The sequence below is a fragment of the Myotis lucifugus genome, unplaced genomic scaffold, assembly GCF_000147115.1.
Source record: "Myotis lucifugus unplaced genomic scaffold, Myoluc2.0 scaffold_542, whole genome shotgun sequence".
NCBI classification, from domain to species: domain Eukaryota; kingdom Metazoa; phylum Chordata; class Mammalia; order Chiroptera; family Vespertilionidae; genus Myotis; species Myotis lucifugus.
Window position 1 is genome coordinate 407,443 of NW_005871590.1, and position 21,846 is coordinate 429,288.

A 21,846-nucleotide genomic window follows, 5' to 3' on the forward strand; every position below is an offset into this window, starting at 1 on the left:
TGGTTCGATTCCAGGTCAGGGCACATGTCCAGGTTGCGGGCTCGATCCCCAGTGTGGGGTGTGTAGGAGGCAGCCGATCAATGATTTTCTCTCATCATTGAGGTTTCTCTCTCTCTCCCTCTCCTTTCCTCTCTGAAATCAATAAAAATATATATATTTTTAAATTAAAACAAGCCCTAGCCGATTTGGCTCAGTGCATAGAGCATTGGCCTGTGGACTGAAGGGTCCCAGGTTCAATTCCAGTCAAGGGCACATGCCTGGGTTGTGGGCTCGATCCCCATTAGGGGGCACGCAGGGAAGCAGCTGATCACTGATTCTTTCACATCATTGATGTTTCTCTCTCTCTCTCTCTCTCTCTCTCTCTCTCTCTCTCTCTCAGCTCTCCGTCTCCTTGCCGTCTGAAGTCAATACAATTATTTAAAAGTTAAAATAAAAATACATCCCATCAGAGAGGCTCGCCCTGCTCCTTTTCTGACTGACAACCCTCCGAGCAACTCTGACTTCGCCCAGCACCCCCAGCTTGTGCACTCGTCTTACTAAATGCCCCCCCCAGCGGGCTGGCCAGAGGAAAGGCATCTTCATTGGCGCTCGGCCCCACGGGGGGTTTCCTCTTCTATTAGCAAAAAAGCACCTCCCTGTACGGAAAACACAGCAGCCCTTTTCAGAACCAAAAATACCATGATGGCATTCGAGGGCATCCCTGCCTTGGGACGCCCTCCCACCCGGGGGACACTGGATCGCCCAGTTAGCAGCCCCTTCAGGTTTGGACAAACCCAGATGCCCAACCCTGTTTAGCCAGGCGTTCACCACCATAAAGAAACACACACCCCAGAAGCCATCTTTGTCACCCCTCCCCAAGTTTGCCTACCTCGGGGCGGGACCCCCATCCTCGGCCGGGACTGTGGAGGGATGTTCTCTGTGCTCGCCAGGGTCCTCCGCTTGTCGCCTCGGCTCGATGGGCGCCTCCTGCCACGGGCAGCACAGGGAGACCGAGTCATCGGCCGCCTTCTCCCAGACATCCATTATTACCAACCCTCACTGTGGGTGCGCCCTGCGAGCCTGCGGGCTGGTCCCCACACCGAGCTCGCCCTCCTCAGAGCTGCACCAAAACCCCATCAGACCGCCCTGGCCGGTTTGGCTCAGTAGGTAGAACGTTGGCCTGCAGACTGAAGGGTCCCAGGTTCGATTCTGGTCAAGGGCACATGCCCCGGTTGCAGGCTCAATCCCCAGTCGGGGAGCGTGCAGGAGGCAGCCAATCAGTGATTCTCCCTCATCACTGATGTTTCTCTCTCTCCCTTTCCCTTCCTCTCTGAAGTCAATAAAAATATATTTTTAAAAAACACATCAGACCCACGTCCACCGCAGTCCTGGGCAGGAAGCAGAACTCCTACACGAGGGCTGTAACGCCGCGGGGCACACTGGCCAAAAAACCCCAACCGGCTGGTCCTGACTCACTGGGGCGAAGCCTCGAGCCCAGGACTTGCCAGCCTATGGGATCCTCGTCTCCTGACTGAGCGAGCAGGGACTTCTCACGGGTCACGCTGTGCGGGCTGCAGGCCAGGGCACCTCCAGGGCAGAAACACACGCTCCCGAAGTCCCCGGCCTTCCAGAACCCAGTCTCTCCACACACACACACACACCCTGAATGCTGTGCGATATCCTACTGCAGTTCTCTTTTTAAAAATATATTGTTATTGATTTCAGAGAGGCAGGAAGAGGGAGAGAGAGAGAGAAACAGCCATGATGAGAGAGAATCATCGATTGGCTGCCTCCCCCATGTCCCCTACTTGGGATCGAGCCCACAACCTGGGCATGTGCTCTGACCCAAAATTGAACCGTGACCTCTTGGTTCATAGGTTGATGCTCAACCACTGAGCCACACCAGCCAGGCTTTACTGCTGGTTCTTTTAAAAAGAAACTGCACCTGGTGCTGCAGGAAATCTGTTCCTGGACATATACAAGTACAGGTTTGAGGCAGAAAAAGCAGAGAGAGGGAGAGAGAAACTATTGGTGTCGAAGTATGGACACAGATATGCAGCTTGCTAGAAACTTGACCTCAACTTTGACCATCAAAACTCTTACCTTAAAAAAATAGTGCAATAGTGTCATGATGCAATGCCTTTAAAAAAATGTTTTTATTGATTTCAGAGATAGAGGAATGGGGAGAGAGGGAGAGAGAGAGAGAGAGAGAGAGAGAGAGAGAGAGAGACATCGATGTGAGAGAGAAACAGATTGGTTGCCTCCTGTTTGCACCCCAGCCAGGGACTAAACCCACAACCTGGGCATGTGCCCTGACCAGAAATCGAACCAGCGATCTTTTTGGTGCACGGGACGATGCTCAACTAGCTGAGCCTCACTGATCAGGGCTGCATGGCTTTTTAATTACATTTGCCTGAGAGCAATCTTTAAAAATATTTTGGGGGAAAATTACTAAAAAGAACAGATACTAAAAATATTAAATGATTAGCCCTGGCCGGTTTGGCTCAGTGGATAGAGCATCGGCTGCGGACTGAAGGGTCCCAGGTTCGATTCCGGCCAAGGGCACATGCCCGGGTTGTGGGCTCGATCCCCAGTAGGGGGCGTGCAGGAGGCAGCCGATCAATGTTTCTCTCACATCATTGATGTTTCTCTCTCTCTCTCTCCCTCTCTCTCTGAAATCAATAAAGAAATATATTTAAAAAATCAAAAAATCAAAAATAAATAAAAATATTAAATGATTAAATGCCACCCACGTTTAAAAACCACTCTTCATTTCAGAGGACAACTTGTCATTTTCTACAGTTTCCCCCAAGTTCTTTGCTCGGAAATAAGGCAGAGACAAGCTGCTGAGGGAGAGGGAGACAGCTGCAGCCAGAGAGGGGCTGGGGACCCCCGCTGTGGGTGAATCACGACACCTAAAACCACCGTGAACAAGCCGAGGTCGCCCCAGATCCCTTTCACACAAATGGATGCTAAAACAGCACCATCGATGCTGCAATGAGTGGATGCAAATCATGCTGGCGCTGGCCCATTATATTTGGGGGGAGCCCTATAGGTCCCTAAGACAGCGGTCCAGCCCGGCCGGCATGGCTCAGTGGTTGAGCATCGACCTATGAACCAGGAGGTCAGAGTTTGATTCCCGGTCAGGGCATATGCCCAGGTTGCGGGTTCAATTCCCAGTGGGGAGCATACAGGAGGCAGCCGATTGATGATTCTCTCTCATCACTGATGTTTTTCTCTCTCCCTCTCCCTTCCTCTCTGAATTCAATAAAAAATTTTTAAAATAAAAGACAGCAGTGGGGGCGACCATGAGCTTGCCCGAGTGTACCACTCACCTGTTTGTAGAGGTCTGTGGAGGGCGATGACCGTGACCTCTCGTGAACATACTGCAGCCTCTCCTGTTGGTCCAGGCCCACGTCCAGGATGTCGTCAGCTGAGTGGTACCTCCCCGAGCCCCTGGCTTCCGGGCCTTTGCTCTGTTTCCTCCAAGAGGCTTGATACTCTGCAAAGGTCCCGAGCCTCTGGGGCGGTTCCGATTTCCCGGTCCTTCCTGCTTTCCTGGGACCATCGGCGTTTTCTCCAAAGGAGGTGGTGCGGGCCCTGTCCTGGGGCCGAGGCTCGGCGCCCTGGTCCCCGAGGCGCGTGGCCCGCGGCCTGTCCGGCTTCTCCTTCGGGACCCCAGGGAGCGCCTGCCTCGACCTGGGCCTCTGCGGAACCAGCCTGCTGGTCTCCTCGAAAAACTTCCACCTGTCGGCGAACGTCCCCACGGTGTCCTCGGAGTGCTGGCGGGGGCAGTGATCCCCCGAGAGCCCCACCTCATTCATCTTCTCCGGCTCCGAGTACGACTTCAGTTTCTGCTCCACCGTGAACCGCTTCCGGCCCCCAATGCGGGCCACGTGGGACGGGCCCCCTCCGGATGAGGGTGGCCTGGCCGGGCCCACCCCCTGGGGGGCGGCATCGAGATCTGGGCGGTGGTCCCCGGCCCTGGGTTCCCGGGACGCTGCATAACGGTCCGCTGGGCTGGGGTCCAAGTCGCGGCGCTTAAATGACGTGGCCCGCAGGACGCGGGCCTGGGCCTCCTTCAGGTGGTCCTTGTAGGTGCCCAGCAATGGAGCTCCCGGGGCAGGCCCCCCCAGAGCCCCCCGCCAGCTGCCGGCCTCCCCAGCGGCCTCGGCGGGCGCCGCCAGCGCCACGGAGCTCTTGCTCTTCTGCAGCCGGGCGCGCCGCAGCTGGATCTCGTTGCGGAGGGTGGTGGAGAAGCGGTCGCTCCTCCGGGTGGCTTTGCCCACCTGGGCATCGAAGGGCGCTGGCCTCTCCCTGCCGCCCTCCAGGCCGTCCTCGGGCCGGGGCCCATCCCGGGTCAGCGAGTGCAGCAGGGGCGTCCCGTGGGCCGAGATCTTGGCCGCTCTCCCCGGCGGCCGACTCTCTGCACGCCGGCTCTGTCGCCGTGGCGGGGCTCTCTGTGGCTCCTCCAATCCTCTGTCCCCTGGGTCGCCCCGCTCCCCCTTGTGGGCGTCCAGGGACTCCTGGTGCTGAGGGGGGTGACAGCGTGGCTTCTGGCCCGCCGGGTGTGTGGCAGGACAAGCATGGGCCCCCAGAGGGGAGCTGCAGCGCCAGCAGCTGTCCCGGGGCTGAGCCGCCTGTGCGCCTCCCTGGGGGCCCTGTCTGGTGGCCACGGAGTGGTGGTGGCTCTGCCCAGCGCTGTCCCCCTTCCGGTCGGCAGCACTGGGCTGCCTGGCCGGGGTGGGGCTGGCGTCCTGGAAGCTGTGGGCGGGGGCCTCCTGCAGGGCCCCAGCGAGGGTGCCACGCGGCTGCCCCCTGGGCACCACGGCAGCCCTGAGGCCCTCGTGGAGGAAGGGGCTCTCGTCGCTGCACTGGCGCTGATGCTGGCACGCGTGGGCAGATGGCGGGAAACGCACGTCGGTGCTGGACAGAGAGGCGTGGAGCCGGCTGGGGGCGCCAGGGTTGGACGGCCACCCGCAGTCCAGGGGGGCAGCCGCTGCACAGCCCGAGCTCTCCGGCCGCCTCCGCTCACCAGGGCGTGCCAGCTTCCGCTGCGGATCGGCGGGCTCTGCCCTCCAGTCGCCCTGGGACTGAGCCCGGCTCAGGCCAGGAAAGTGCTGCGCGGTGGCCGCCTCGGGGAATGAAGGGCCCTGGGCCTTCTCGTGGCTCTTGGTGGCGGCGAAGCTGTCACTGCGCAGAGGGGGCGGCGGTGGCGGGGGGGAAGGAGGTGCCCTCTTCTTATCGGGAACGTGCCAGATGGGCCCAAAGCTGGACCGCCCCGACGTGGCCAGCTTGGGCTCGGGCACGTCCTCTGGCCGGGGGCTCCTGCTGCTGTCCAGGGGGCCCCTGGGGGGGAAGCCTCCGGGCCTCTCCTCTAGGCCCTGAGGGTCCTGCCGGCCACCTGGCCGTGACGCCTCCCACAGGCCCACTTTGTAGAGGATGTTGTCCGTGGACGAGGCATCGGCCTTGGGCAGGGTGTGGTCGGGCGTGCTGGAGCTGGTGCAGAACGAGCCATACGCCGAGTCCCGCTTGCTCGGGCCGCCCAGGTGGTCGATGCTGCCGCTGGACTTGGCGGCCGAGAGGCGGCCGGAGGGCGAGGGCTGGGAGGGCTGGTCCAGGCTGTCCACGCTGCCCAGAGAGCTGAAGTGGTCCGAGGTGCGCTGCAGGCTCGTCGGCTCCCACACACCCGACAGATCCTGGGAGGAGGCGCTGGGAAGGCGAGAAGCAGAGGGAGAGCTTGCATTAGAATCGAGTCACTGCAGGCCCGGCCAGCATGGCTCAGTGGTTGAGTGTCAACCTATGAACCAGGAAGTCATGGTTTGATTCGCGGTCAGCGCACATGCCCGGGTTGTGGGCTTGATCCCCAGTGTGGGGTGTGCAGGAGGCAGCCGATCAAGATTCTCTCTCATCATTGATTGTCTCTCTCTCTCCCTCTCCCCTCCTCTCTCTGAAATCAATAAAAACATACTTTTAAAAAAGAATATGACAAGACCATGAAAATGACACGAAGTGCAAGTCCCAGTGTTCACAGGTGGGAAGGGTCACAGCCCCTTGCTGACACGGTCTGTGGCTGCTTTCCAGCTGGACGTGAGTGGCCGCAACAGCCCTGGACACAGACTCTGAAACAGTCGCCCTCTGCCGTCCACAGGACACACTGAGGGCCTCTGGTTCAAGCAGTCACCCTCTGACCTCCACTGGACACACTGTGGACCCCGTTTAAATAGTCACCCTCTGACCTCTACGGAACACGCCATGGACCCCTGGTTTAGCGTATGAAGTGATTTTATTATTGATTTTGAACAGAAAAGCAATCAAAGGAGAACAGTTTTAAAATTAAAAGGGAAAGTTCAGAACATTCCTTTCCTAACCCCAGCTATTAAAGTAAGAATAGCACAGCCCTGGCCCATGTGGTTCAATGGTTAAATCCTTGGCCCGTACACCGAAGGATCATGGGTTCCATTCCTGGTCAAGGGCACATACCTGGGTTGCAGGTTCGATCCCCAGCCCCAGTTGGGGCACATGCAGGAGGCAACCAATTGATGTGTCTCACTCACATTGATGTCTCTCTCTCTCTTTTTTTTTCTCTCTCTCTCTCTCAAAAATCAATTGAAAAAATATCCTCGGGTGAGGATTAACAAAACATTATTTTTTAAAAAGGAGTAATAGCAGTGTCAACTCGCCGCCCATAGGACACCTGGTAGATGAGACAACTCAGGTGACAGGCTTTATCCGTGCCACCGACCGCTGCGGGTTCAGGTACCTGATCAAACCGTGCAGGGCTCATTAGAACTGCACCTGAGTGGCCAGAATACAGGTTCCGAACTCGGATGGGGTCTAAGAGCAGGAAACGAAACATCAGGTGTGTTACACGCAAGGAGCTATGTGGTCAACTCAGGAATCAATTCTCCTGTGAGGCCTAACGCTCTCCACGGGGGAACTGTCCACGCATGTTAGACGCTCTCAGTAAAGCTCAACAGAGCGGGTTCCCGCTCCAACATTAAAACAATCAAAACCCAAAACAGACAAACAAAAAACCAACCAACAAACAAACACCTGTGGCTGCTTTAGGTCTGGGGAGAACCATGATGAGAGAGGAACCCGCGTGAGCAGCAAAACGACACGCAGTGAATGGCTAAGTCACCTGGGGGAGAGAGGCTGGCGTCGCCCACCCCTTCCTCGAGGACACCAGGTAGCCTGTCAGAAACCGAGTCCGCTCCTGCCCACCTTCCTGCCAGCACCCTGAGGTGACTTTCCCATGGGAACCTACGTCCCAGGAGATGTCAATAACGTGTAAGGATTATTCCCACGCAGATGTGAGCAGCACGCCTGCTTCTTCATCAAGAAACCACCACCTGGGCCTCACGGAGCGCCTATTCCAGCCAGTCAGCTCAAAGATGACAGAAAGGCCCGCTTGTCAGCTGTGTGGGAAGACTTCCGTGAAAATCTGTGGTTTTTCAAAAATACCCTAGGCTCCCATTACCACCATCTCTGTCACTGTGAAGAGCTGGAGAACTAATACACATTGGACACGTATTGCCTTCCCTTCACGTGAGGACTTTGCAATTTCACAGCAGACTAGTACTATCAGCCAAATATTGATTTTGACATGGTTACCTTAGCCCCAAACACACACACATATAGGTACAAACATACATACACATGCATATACTAACATATGCACAAACACATGTACACGTAGACAGACATGTGTGCAGATGTGCAGGCACATTCACATGTGTACGCACATGGATGCAGATATGCATGCACACGTGCATAAACAAATGTTTGCACAGACACACATGTGTACAGATATGCATGCAAACTTACACGTGTGTGCACCCATGCACATATATGCATATATACACGTGATGGCATGAATGCATGCACCTACATGCATAAACCACACACATAGATACCCATGTGTGCTGATGTGCATGTGCTCACACATGCGTGCACACCTATGCATAAAATACACACGTAGACACACATGTGTGCAGAGATGGATGCATGCACACATAAATGCACATAGATACACATTTGAGCATGCACGGGTAGACATGCATGCACATGCACACACCCATGCACACACATAAAGTCCACACTATTTGCTATTACTGTCATCCTTCTAATGGGACACCAGAGAGGACATTGGCCACTAACCTGAGGGGACCAGTCAGTGCCCTGTGACTAGCAGGAGCCTCTCTAAGCCCCCACCACCATGGTGTGTCACGTGCTCCCCGGGCGCTGGCCCTCCGGCCGTGAAACGCAGGTTCCAGGTAGGCCAGGTCGACTAGCACTTCCCCTCCCACTGGCCTTCCGCCGCCACCTCCCGTCTCACACTCCGTGGGCTCAAGGCTGGCAGCCGCCCTGGCATGTGGGCTGGGAAGCCCCTGGCTTCCCCCCCTCCACGGCAGCACCTGGGGGAGCTTCTGCAAAATACACCTGCCCGACCCACGCAGCTGCGGCCTCAACCTGCGCGTAAACATCTCCCAAGACGGGCGTGGCTGTGGGCACAGGGCGGCTCGAACCACCGGCCCAGTGGCCCAGAGGAACTCAGCCCCGGGCTCTTGATTCATCCGCTAAACAGGAAAGCAAATCATCCGTCCTGGCCGTGGTGCCCGAGCTTTTGTTTTCAACTGTTGCACAGGTGCCTGCAGGGCGAGTACATTGCGAGAGTCCCGCAGCAGTGGTGTGTCCGTGGCTTTTTCTCATCAGAAAAACAAAATCATTCTAAACTCAAGGAAGGCGCTGTGCCGACGGGGCTGGGAGGCTAGGCGTGTTTGCAGAGTCACACCTCCCATGGTGCGGGCAGCGCGCCTACCTGGCGTGGTGTCGGCCGTGCCAGGACGGGCAGGCGCCGGCGGAGGACAGCTGGCAGGTGGGCGTCTCGGGGTGGCTGTCGGAGAACTTGGTGGCGTGCCAGGAGTGGGGCCTCCAGCTCAGCTCGTTCCTCCTGAAAGAGAGCGCATGCGACTCAGGGACTGCACACAGGACATGGTCATGCCGAGGCGGCCAAAGAGTCACAGCGACTTCTACTTGATGCATAGCACCGTGTCCAGGTGCTGCCGCCGTCCCTGGGCACAAGCGCGCTTTCTAAATGTCTGTTGATGCCCGGCTGGCATGGCTCAGGGGTTGAGCGTCGACCCATGAACCAGGAGGTCACAGTTCGATTCCCGGTCAGGGCACATGCCTATCTCTCTCTCCCTCTCTGAAATAAATAAAGATATATTTTTAAAAAGAAACAACATTATGCAAGAAAGAAGATTAAAGGAAAAACCAGAAAGCATGTACAACCTAAACCCCCTTGGTGGCAGAACACGGGCAGTGTGGACTTTACAACAGTTTTCCACGAACTAAAACCAAAAACAGACGGATTCTTCGCGCCGCAGAAGTAAAGGGGTTGTAAGACCAAGACTGTACCTCATGGCATTTCTCAAGATCCTCATAAGGAAGGTCCTGGCCCTGTGAGTGTCCGTTTCAGATGGCTTTCTCTGGCCTACAATATCCATCACTTCTCTCATCTCCAGACCTTCACAGCTAGTTAATAAAGGAAATTGACTAGACTGATCAAAACAGAGGCAGAGAGAAAAGGAAGACTGGGGGGAGGAGGAGGGGCGTGTGCCTTATCCTCTGGGACATTACACTCTGGAATGCCTCAGGCATGGCTGGGGTTACTGGGCCATGATGTCCTTCCTTCTAGAAAGATAACACACAGATAAACAGCCCGGGCCGGTGGCTGAGAATGGAGCGTCAACCTATGAACCAGGAGGTCATGGTTCGATCAATTCCTGGTCAGGGCACATGCCCGGGGGCGTACAGGAGACAGCAAATCCATGATTCTCTCTCATCATTGATGTTTCTCTCTCTCTCCCTCTCCCCTCCTCTCTGAAATCAATAAAGATATATAAAAAGAATAAACAAGTGAAACCCAGTGGGAAGGGTTAGGGGACAGGGACATTTGCCTGGAGTAGGCGTGCTTTTGTCCAGGCCTGTGAACTTCCTGGGGCACAATGAACCTATTTGGGATCAGAGAAGGTTCCGGTTGCTTGTCCGCAGGCACCTGCGGCCTGAAACGGGTACATCTGTGACGATAAGAGACAAGGCCGCTCAGCACCCGCGTGCCAGTCACTCAGTGACCATCCAGTGAGGACGCTGGGTAGGAAGTCTGGGCACAGAGTGTGCTGGTGCCACCTGGGGCCTCAGTCCCTATCCCTCAGGTCCAGCTCACACCCACCCATGCAGCAGGAGTGAATGGCAAGAGCAGATGTAAGATCTTTTTTTTCTTTTTACTGTTAATCCTCTCCTGAGGATATTTTTCCACTGACTTTTACAGAGAGTGGAAGGGAGGGGGAGAGACAGAGAGAGAGAAACATCGATGTGAGAGACACACATCGATTGGCTGCCTCCTGCACACACCTCACCCAGGGCCAGGGATTGAGCCTGCAACCGAGGTACGTGCCCTGGACCGGAATCGAATCCAGGACCCTTCAGTCCTAAGTCCCACGCTCTGTCCACTGAACTACACCAGCCAGGGCCCAAATATCATCTTTAATCAGCACGAACATTCCTTTCATCATCACTGAAAAGCTGTGGCCCTGATTATTCCCACCAGCTTCCCTGGTTTCTCAGATAAAACTATTCATTATGACGAGGGTCCCGTGAAACCTTTCCCCCGAATTGCACACCAAGATTAATCTAAATTCACTTCAACTTTTAAAACTAACTTTAAGTGGGTCAAATATATGGTGACGGAAGACAATGCGACTTTGAGTGGTAGGCGTAAAGGCAACATACAGATGATGTACCATAGAATTGTATACTTGAAACCTATATAATTTTATTGGCCAATGTCAACCCAATAAATTTAATTTAAAAAATAATAATTTTAGCCTCATCGGCGTGGCTCAGTGGTTGAGCATGGACCAATGAACCAGGAGGTCAGGGTTTGATTCCTGGTCAGGGCACATGCCCGGGCTGCGGGCTCGATCCAAAGTAGGGGGCATGCAGGAGGCAGCCGATCCATAATTCTCTCTTATCATTGATGTTTCTCTCTCTCTCTCTCTCTCTTCCTTTTTCCCTGAAGTCAATAAAAATATATTCAAAAAATAATAATTTTATATGCTAGGTAGTGCTGTGTTTTGTTTTGTTTTGAAGGGACAGGGTTTATATAACAAATACAAACAATGCTAGGCTATCACTCAAAGTTAAGATCAACAGATGTAGATACCAAAATTCATTTTTAAAGGGCAACTGAATAAGTGCCTCAATGAAATAGTTCATTCATATAAAAAGCAGAACTCCCTCCTTCCCCTCAAAAAAAAGAGTGCTGGATTATTTTTCTAACCTTTTCAAACACAGCAAATGGGCACAGCCTCACAAAATAAACAAGGTCTGCATTTATCCCCATGAACTTGGCGGGTCTGACAGGAGAGGACAGGCTGGCTGAGAGGCCAAGGTCGTCAGTGTGGGGGGCGGGGACTTGGCCCCGGCACGCCTGGTGGACACTGGGATGTGCACATGCGTGGAACAAAGCCATAAGGAGCACCGCCCAACAGGCCCCGAATGAACCCGCTCCAAGCCAGCCGCTGCCCTCGGTGCCTGCCAAGCCTCTGGGAGCCCAGGTCCTCAGCAGCCCTCCCATCTGTCTGTGTGTCCCCACCTCCCCGCTCTGCTCGCCAGCTCTGCCCCTCACTCCAGAACCTTCAGCGGCTCCCAGCGTCCACAGAGGGAAGCTGGGCTCCCAGTGCCCTGGCTTCCGGCCCGGGGTTGTGAGCGTACTCCTTGGCCAGCCCCGTGGGCATTATCTGGGCAAGGGCTTGGGCTGCTGGCACAAGCCGTCCTGGCAATTCAGACGCAGGCCCAAGCCTGAGAAGCACTGTCTAGCCCAGTGATGGCGAACCTATGACACGCGTGTCAGAGGTGACACGCAAACTCATTTTTTTGGTTGATTTTTCTTTGTTAAATGGCATTTAAATATATAAAATAAATATCAAAAATATAAGTCTTTGTTTTACTATGGTTGCAAATATCAAAAAATTTCTATATGTGACATGGCACCAGAGTTAAGTTAGGGTTTTTCAAAATGCTGACACGCCGAGCTCAAAAGGTTCACCATCGCTGTCTAGCCCAAGCCACCTCGTCACCCCTTCCCTACACTCCCCTTTTGTTGAGTCCCCTCTGCCATTGCCTTTGGGAGGCCCTGGAATCGCTGACGTGGGCCTAACAACAGCTCAATGATCTTGTCCTTGGGAAAGATTGCTGAGTTCTGCGTGCCCCTCCCCCCTGGTTGCCCCTCCTCCTCCCTGGTTCCCCACCCGCCCCCCTCTCTCCTCCCCCCTCCTCCACTTGCCCTCCTCCTCCCCTGGTCCCCCTCTTCCACTCCCCCCTTCTTCCCTCTCTCCCCCCTCCTCCCCCGTGGTTCCCCCTCCTCCTCTTCTCCTTCCCTCCTTCCTCCCTCCTCTCTTCCTTCTTTCAACCCCCTTCCTCCCCTCCTTCCCCCAACCTCCCCTGGTCCCCCCTCTTCCCTCCTCCCTTCAACCCCCTTCTCCCTCCTCCCCTGGTCCCCCCTCCTCCTCCCCTCTGTCAGCTGTCAGCTCCTAATGGCATGAGCTTAACGGCTTGCCTGGAGTGCTTCTAACGCGTTACATGCATGTATAAAACCCAGGGCAGGGCACTCTATACATGATTACATATATTTAATACGAGACACAGTCAGCCCTGGCAGCATCTGGGGAGACGCCCGGCAGAGTCCTCTGCCCCAGCAGTGGTCACACGGTGCCATCTTGTGGACGGGCATCATGCCCAACAGAACCTGCAGTCCTGCCCGCACAACCAGGAGGCGCAGGGAAGATAAAACCCCCAAGGCGGTGGAACTGATCCAAGACTTCAGAGCTGCCTGGAAACAAAAGCCCCTCGAGGTGAGGCGGGCACCCCCTCTGCCGGAGCAGGGCCCGGGCACGGCTCTGGCTGCTTTAGCAGGAGACCGCGGCCCATAACGAGCACAGGCAGAACTGGGCAGACCAAATGACTCGAGCTCTTCCCGGGAACTTTTATACTCTTTCCATCACGACACCTGCTCGCTGGGAAGGAAGGAACAAAGGCCATCTCCGAAGGCTGTGTCCAAACCCCTGACTGTCTTAAAGGCACAGCGCACTCCCCGCCAAAGAAACGCAGGACAGCCGGCCGGTGTGGCTCGGTGTTTGAGCGTCAACCTATGAATCAAGAGGTCACAGTTCGATTCCCAGTCAGGGCACAAGCCCGGGTTGCGGGCTCAATCCCCAGTGTGGGGCGTGCAGGAGGCAGCCGATCCATGATTCTCTCTCATCATTGATGCTTCTATATCTCTCTCCCACTTCCTTTGTCTCTGATATCAATAAAAATATATTTAAAAAAACAAAAACTCAGGACACTCAAAAGTGCGACCATTAACATAACAAATTATAAGGGGACCTAAGGATTAGCAGCAGGCCCGATGAGCCTTATCTATAAGAACAGGAAATAAAATAAGGGAAACATCTGCTGCGTCTTAATACATTAGAGACCATCAATGTTTGTAAAGTAAATCTTATAAGCATCGCTCGCCTGCCTTGCAATGAAAAACATCTTTCTACCCGTCTCAACGTGACATAGAATATGAAACATTCTCACGTAATTAGACAGTCATCTGATTAGGAGCTTACGCCATACCTGACGTCGAATTCTGAGCAGAAGTGACTTTTCCCAAAATAAAACAAATCTGATCTTTTTTCCCTCCTGATTTTAATAAAAGTGATACTGTTCTCCTCACAAGAAAAGTATTTATGACTATGCGTGGTGACCAATGTTAACGACCTACTGTGATCATTTTGCAATATGTACATATACTGAATCATTGCACTGTACACCTGAAACTAACATGTCCCTTATATCTCAACTAGAGCCTGATGCACGAAATTCATGCAAGGGCCTTGGCCCCGGGCCCCACCCGCTGCCACAGCTGCAGTGGCCAGGGGGGCCTCTGCCACCTCTGCCTCAGCCCCCGCCCGCTGCGGCTTTGTCTGGAAGGAAGGACGTCCAGAAGGACATCCAGTCTAATTAGCATATTATGCTTTTATTATCATAGATTTTTTTTTAAAACACACGATAATGAGAACACCCCAACAAGTCAGGGTGTCTATTCAGCACAAACCTCTGGCTCTACTCTGTTTCAACGATAAAACAGGCACAGCAGCCACTGGCCCTAACCTCCAAAATGCTCAAAAAATAGAAACTTGCCCCTGAAACTTGAAGAAAGGGCTTCAGGCCACCCTCTCAAAGCACCGGGTTTTGCCAACACCCACCAGCGTCCCAGTAAGACACACACCCTCCTTCAGAATAAACACCGTCCCGCCCGCCTGGCGTGGCTCAGTGGTTGAGCATCGACCTATGATCCAGGAGGTCACAGTTCAATTCCCGGTCAGGACACATGCCCAGGTTGCGGGGTCGATCCCCAGTGGGGGGTGTGCAGGAGGCGGCCGATCCATGATTCTCTCTCATCATGGATGTTTCTCTCTCTCTCTCCCCCTTCTTCTCTGAAATCAATATAAATATATTTGGAAAAATATAAATAAACCACTGTTCTGTCCCAGGAAGAGCCCTCGAAAGGGGACAGTGGGGAGGGGACACAACCTGCGGACATCCTAGCGATCCCGGTCCTCCAGCCGCATCGGTGCACGGAGCTGCTTCCGGAACCCCCACGGTGGGCCCCACGCAGAGCGACCTGCTCAGACAGCGCCAGGGAGCCGGGGCAGGGGGCAGGCACAATGCTGCCTCGTGCGGAATTCACTGCCAGGCAGCGACACCGAGACCAAGGCGTGTTGTAAGAAACGTGCTCCCAGCAAGGTCAGGGGCTGTCCCTGGATGGGAAGCCTCCTTTCTTCAAATGCATCACCTGCCAGCCAGCCTGGCTGACCCCACAGCTGCGGCTAGGATCCTCCTCCCGGGGTGCTAATCCCCTGCCGAATGCGGGCTTAGCGGACGCAATCAGAGTCACAAAGCGGTTTAAGGCTGCCAGCGGAGGCAGGAAGTGACATGAGTCAACCCTATGGGTAATTTGGCCAAAGGGCTGGCTACACCGGCTGGAACAAGAGTAAGATTCATGATGAGGTGGCAGGCAGCCTTCGTTGTAAACAAAACGAATGTCACCATATCAACCGGAAGGACTAGGACAGTACTGACAAGCTTTAGAAAATGACTTATGGCATATTTAAAAGAAAGTTTTCCAAGGTGATTAAAATTGTATGTACTTTTTGAGCCCTAGCCAGTTTGGGTCAGTGTTTAGAGCATCGGCCTGTGGACCAAAGGGTCCGGGGTTCGATTCCAGTCAAGGGCATGTACCTCGGTTGCAGGCTCCTCCCCAGCCTGGGTCCTGGTCAGGGTGTGCAGGAGGCAACCAATCGATGTGTTTCTCTTTACATCGATATTTCTCTCTGTCTCTCCCTCTCTCTTTCACTCTCTCTAAAAAGTAATGGAAAAATATCCTCGGGTGAGGATTAAAAATAAAATAAAATAAAAAATAAAAGCATAGCCGAAACCGGTTTGGCTCAGTGGATAGAGCGTCGGCCTGCGGACTGAAAAGTCCCAGGTTCGATTCCGGTCAAGGGCATGTACCTGGGTTGCGGGCACATCCCCTGTAGGAGATGTGCAGGAGGCGGCTGATCGATGTTTCTCTCTCATCGATGTTTCTAACTCTCTATCTCTCTCCCTTCCTCTCTGTAAAAAAATCAATAAAATATATAAAAAAAAATAAAAATAAAAATAAAAAAATAAAAGCATATGTACTTTTGGGGAGCTGAATTTATGGTACTTTGCCTCTGAAGTGAGAAAAATGGAGACTGCCCCAGCGCTGTCCACGCAGGGCACAGTGACAGCCCTAGCCGCAGCGAGCCGCTCCCGCCCCTGTGAGGGGCTTATCTCCTGGCCACGCTCATCAGGACAACTCGCAGGTGACCCCGTTTCTGGTCCTACCCCTTTCCAAGCACATCTGCTTAAGCCAGCGGCAGCACCACCAGCAAAATGGCCTGGGGCCGATCCAGAAGTGTCCACCAGGATCTCCGGGGTGTGGCCTGGACACCCAGGAAAACAGTGCAAGTGCAGGTGACAACCCGAGAGAAACACAAGGAAAAGGTTACCACATCCGCCCGGAACGTTCCTGCGAGGAGGAGCAGAGGGAACAGCAAGTGCCTGGAGGAAGGGCAAGGCGCAAGCTTGCTGCTCAGCCTCTCCCGCGGGCCTGGCGGTTGATTGACAGCTGGGCAGAAGCCCCACCACTCCCCACTGGCCCGGGCACCGCCTGGGCATCCCGAAGGAGAACATATGTGCGCTTGGCGGGGACTCCGGTTACAGTCCTTTGTTCCCAGCGACACTGCTCGGGAAAGGAAGTGCCATTCTCACCCGTCTGGGAAAGACACTTGGCGGGGCAGATAGCGATCCTGTGTCTCCTCGCTTCGCCCCCAGCCCGGCTTCTCCATGATGACAAGATAGGCGCTGCCCAGGCCCGTGAAACAGGACGCCGCGGCTTTGCAACACCGGCCTCCGCAACCCTATCCTGGGGCCGGTGCCCGCTCCCCACGCCCCCTGAAACCAAACAACCTGCAGGTCGGGCACACAGCAGCTGTCCCCGCGGGAGGGGTCCGTGCACGGACCACCATTCCCGTTCTACTTACCAAACCAGGGGCAGGTTTTATTTTCTATTTATTTTCTTAATATATTTTTTATTGATTTCAGAGAGGAAGGGAGAGAGAGAGAAATATCAATGATGAGAGAGCATCATGGATCAGCTGCCTCCTGCGCGCCCCCTACTGGGGATCCAGCCCACAACCCGGGCATGTGCCCTTGATGGGAATTGAACCATAACCTCCTGGTTCATAGGCGGACGCTCAACCACTGAGCCCCGCGGGCCGGGCACCAGGGGTATGTTTTATATGGAGGTGCACACACCCCATTCCCCAGAACAAACACTTCCGGCCTGGCCATGCTCAGCGCTTGGCACCCTAACCTGATTTCCGTCTGTATCAGAAAGGCCGCCTTCTCGGGGCTCCTCAGGTGGGCAGGTAGCTACATCAGATTCATAAACAAGGCTTGAGTCGGCTCATTTATTATCTGGCCATACTCTTGGGGAAGGGAATCTATGTTGCCGTGTTTGTGGATGATTGACACAGCGCCTTTTTATAAAGTAGCCGCTTGTTCTTTTTTGTTAATCCTCACAAGAGGATTTTTTCTCCCGTTGCTTTTCAGAGAGAGGAAGGGAGGGAGTACGTGCCCTTGACCAGGAATCGAACCAGCCGCCTTTTGGTGCGCACGACAACGCTCAACCAACAGCCGCGCTGGCCAGGCGAGATGATCTGTTTTTATTTTTTTTGATGGTCTGTTTTTATATCCTTAATACGTTCCTCTAGTTCAAAAACGAGCTGCTAAGCTCTGGAACTCTGCCGACCTCACTCACAGTGGCAGAAATGCCCACTTAAACAATAAAACCATTTGTCACCTGTCACATTCACAGAGAACCAAACAAACTACAAGGAGTAAAGAGCTACTCTAAGAGCCCATTGTAGCCGGGAGGCCAATCCACCCCCCAAGAGTCATTCTTCTTGTTTGTTCGCAATAAACAAACCCGGCTGGGGACTGCCCCAAACAGAAAGATGCCACATGGGCAGCTGCTGGGACAGCCTCCTGCTGACTCCTGGGAGCGCAGGCACACCCAACCCCAAAGGCCTCTCCACTTTCTTTTTTTTTTTTTAACATTCTTTTTTAAATATATTTTTATTGATTTCAGAGAAGAAGGGAGAGGGAGAGAGAGAGAAATATCAATGATGAGAGAGAATCATTGCCTCCTGCACGCCCCCTATTGGGGATCAAGTCCCTAACCTGGGCATGTGCGCTGACCAGGAATTGAACCGTGACCTCCTGGTTCCTAAGTGGATACTCAACCACTGAGCCAACGCTGGCCGGGCAAGCCTCTCCTCTTTAAAAATGCAGGGGCTGCGCCCTGGCAGGTATGGCTCAGTTAGTTGGAGCATCAACCCGTACATACCCAGGTTGCTGGTTCCATCTCTCTCACATCGATATTTCTGTCTCTCTCTCTCTCTCCCCACCATCAACCTCTAAAATCAATAAAACATTAAAAAATTTTAAAAATAAAACAATTGTTTAAATGCAGGATCTCGATATTTTTTGCTGTTATAAAAGTAATACGCCCTGGCCGGTGTGGCTCACTTGGTCAGGTGTTGTCCCCTGCACCGAAAGGTTGCGGATTCCATTCTGGGTTCGATCCCCAGTAGGGGGCATGCCGGAGGCAGCCGATCCATGTTTCTCTCTCTCTCCCTCTTCTTCTCTCTCTAAAACTCAATTTAAAATATTTTTAAAAAATAGAATATGTTGCTGAACAGATTTAAAAATTGTTAAGATGGTAAATTTATGTCTATTTTACCACAATTAGAAATTTAAAACTTTTTTTAAAAATGGGAAGTATCTATAAATACACGTATGTGTTCCACTCACCTGGACTTCCAGGGCACCCTTCCACGTCAGTGCACGCGGGCACACACTTGTAATGCCAGCATTCGCCAGCAGGGGTCATTTCCCTTTGCTGAATGTCTAGGACCCCAGAAATGAAATTCTGGTTCCAAGATATGCCATATATATATATATATATATATATATATATATATATATATATAATTGATTTTTTACAGAGAGGAAGGGAGAAGGATAGAGAGTTAGAAACATCGATGAGCGAGAAACATCGATCAGCTGCCTCCTGCACACCCCCTACTGGGGATGTGCCCGCAACCAAGGTACATGCCCTTGACCGGAATCGAACCCGGGACCCTTCAGTCCACAGGCCGACGCTCTATCGTCTATCCACTGAGCCAAACCGGTCAGGGCCCAAGATATGCTTTTTGAAACGTGTTGCCAAGCTGCTCACCAAGAAAGCTGTCTAATTTGTAATCTAATCAGCATCCTATCAAACAAGCCCTTGTTTGCCCACATCTCACCACCAGGGGGCCCTGCTATTCTATTAGATAACCTGAGAGACAAAACCTAGTGTCCGGCTTTTAAGTAAACTTGGATTCCTAACCATCTTTTGACACGCCTGCTTCCTACGTACGCTTCTCACTTGAGGAACCGCCAATCTGTGCTTTCATCCAATTTTCCACTCTTTGCCTCTGCTTCTTCTAAACCAACTTTGCTATTGTACATCTGTTTTTTGAACCCTGGAATACGACCTGACATTGACCGATATTTTATTTTACCTTGTTAGATGCCATGGCGACAATATTCTTGCCTCCTGATTTTGTCCCACAACGAGTGTCCATTTGATTTGCTGCTGCCTGTGGGCTGGCCAGGGTCACACTCACAGGTTTTATGAATGAGCACCCTGGAGGCAGTGTCCCAGTGACACACATCAGATCCCCCAGCGACACACACCCAGGTGCAGTTCAAAGCAATTTCACTCCATCAGCCCAAGTCCTGCACGTGCCCTTGTGCACCGAGCACTATAGGAAGCAGCCCAGAATTCGCCTGCACCAAGCTGGCAGGTCCCCGCAGTAAGCCAACGAGCTGGCTCCGTGTGTAGGGGGCTCTGGCAGCCCCACCACAGAGACAATATGGGAGAGAGAAGTGGAGGGGCCCCCAGTCACACTGGAGCTGGGCAATGAGCCCAGAGATGGTTTCTAACCAGTCTTACCTCGGAGGGTCAAGCTTCCGTTACCATCATCACCATCGCTCGGCTAAGTCTACCTGCAGCCACACTATCTTCAGCGCAAAGCCCAGCAGCCTGCCGCCTTGTGTAAGCAGCAGGCAACCACACTGCTCATTTGGAACAAAAGCAGAGTTTTTTTTCGCTGCCAAAAAAATAATCTACACATTGCCAAAGAGACACGACTATTCAAATTCACTTAATAAATCAAAATAAACAGTCAGTAGTCATAAAAGGGATCTTTCAACATTTGTGATGCTTAATTCATCCTTGGCCAAGAGATAACAATCCTATATGCACACGTGTGCGCACGCACACACACACACACACACACGCACACACGCACGCACGCACACACGCGCGCGCACACATACACAATTTAAGTCAGGCGTCACAGCTTGCTGTTCTACTCCATTCCGTGTATCTTGGTTAACACAACATGAGGTCCGGGTCTTACCTTTTTACCACCAGCTTCAGGGTCTTATGGGACCCCTTCACCAGGCAAATCGCTTCCTGTCTGAACCCCGAGAGGCCGATGTCATTGATGCCCACGATCTCGTCTCCTGCCAGTAACTTGTCCACCGCTGCAGCTTTGCTTCCTTCTTCAACCTGCAACGAAGAAGCCATCCAGTGAGCCTCCCGCATGAGCAAACCAGTGCCCAGAATGCGGCCAGGAGCACAGCCGTGACCTGGGCTGCCCGCCCGCAGGCCCGAGGACCGGCCTCCACACTACCGAGGGGGGAAAGCGGCCATCTGGGCCCTGAGGCCGCCCTGCTTCCATGCGGGCCGCCTCTGCTGGATGCGGGCGTGGAACGCTCAGGAACACACACAACCAAGAACAGTGACTCATCTTTTTTGTTGTTGTTAGTCCTCACCTGAGGGTAATTTTCCATTGATTTTTAGAGAAAGTGGGAGGGAGGGAGGGAGGGAGGAGGGAGAAGGAGAGGGAGAGAGAAACATTGATTCTCACATCAATTGCTGCCTCCTGCAGGTGCCCCAACCTGGGCCAGGGATTGAACCTGAAACCCAGGTATGTGCCCTTGACCGAGAATTGAAGACCGTGACCTCCTGGTACATGGGACAATGGTCAACCAGCTGGGCCACACCGACCAGGCAAGCTGTTTTTTTTATGTGGGCTGTATGCTGCTAGGAACACCGTGTCCAAGCTTCTGTATATGTGTCTTCCCTTCCCTTCGGTACACAGCTAGGAGTGGAAGTGCTGGGCTCTATGGAAATTACGGTGAGCATTTGAGGGACTGCCAGACTGCTTTCTTTTATCTATCTATCTATCTATCTATCTATCTATTGTATTGATTGATTTGAGAGAGAGAGGAACATCAACTTGTTCCACTTGTTTACACATTCATTAGTTGATTCTTGTATGTGCCCTGACCGGGGTTCGAACCCGCAACCTTGGTGTATCAGGTTCACCTGAGCTACCCAGGCAGGGTCTGCCAGACTGCTGTCTAAAGCAGCTGCGGCATTTTCCACGGCACATCAGCGCACGCAGGTCCCAACTGCTCCCCATCCTTGCGGCCTCACAGTGCCTGGTTTCTTTGATTATAGCCCAAATTAGATGATTATACCAGGCTGTGTATTTTAACGTAGTCACAACTCAGTGCCCAACACATATATTTTATTGGTTTCAGAGAGGGAGAGAGAGAGAGAAACATCAATGATGAAAGAGAATCATGGATCGGCTGCCTCCTGCCTCCCGCACACTGTGGATCCGGCCCACAACCCAGGCATGTGCCCTGACCGGGAATCGAACTGTGACCTGCTGGTTCACTGGTCTTCGCTCAACCACTGAGCCACACCAGCCGTCACCCTGAGAAATCTTGATCTTTAAATCCTTAACCCAGTTTTCCCTTCGTAGTAATGACCCAATTCAGTGTCAATGAGCCCAGCCTGCGTTCTAGACCTGTCACCTTGTGGCCCATGAGCCCAATCCAGCCGGGGAGAGGAGGGATGTAAGTGAAATTGTATGGGAACACGACCGCACCGTTGGTTTACATGCTGCCACGGGGCAGAACTAACAAGCCTGGCCACAAAGCCAGAAATAGTTACTACTTGGCTCATTACAAAAAAAGTTGGCCAACCCCTATTTCGTACCAAAAAGCCCTTCTCTTCACAAACTACTTAAGAAA

General features: G+C 53.3%; 1 protein-coding gene across 9 annotated transcripts in view; it reads right to left on the minus strand.

Moving 5' to 3' along the window:
- SHROOM2 (shroom family member 2) overlaps nucleotides 1-20,499 on the minus strand; it is a 42,807-nt gene extending 22,308 nt beyond the window's left edge. For 2 of the 9 annotated variants that reach the window (XR_002826581.1, XM_023745441.1), the window contains exons 1-5: nucleotides 20,433-20,477; nucleotides 20,157-20,308; nucleotides 8,804-8,935; nucleotides 3,315-5,691; nucleotides 869-966 (exon numbers count right to left, since the gene is read on the minus strand). Coding sequence is in view for 7 of the 9 variants with exons in the window: in XM_023745441.1 (XP_023601209.1) it covers nucleotides 869-966; nucleotides 3,315-3,803 (587 nt within the window). In the remaining 2 variants the exon portion in view is untranslated. Of the gene's footprint in view, nucleotides 1-868; nucleotides 967-3,314; nucleotides 5,692-8,803; nucleotides 8,936-20,156 lie in introns of all 9 variants that reach the window. The other 7 variants (XR_002826580.1, XM_023745437.1, XM_023745440.1 and 4 more) reach the window with 5 other exon arrangements.
- Nucleotides 20,500-21,846: the final 1,347 nt, after the last annotated feature.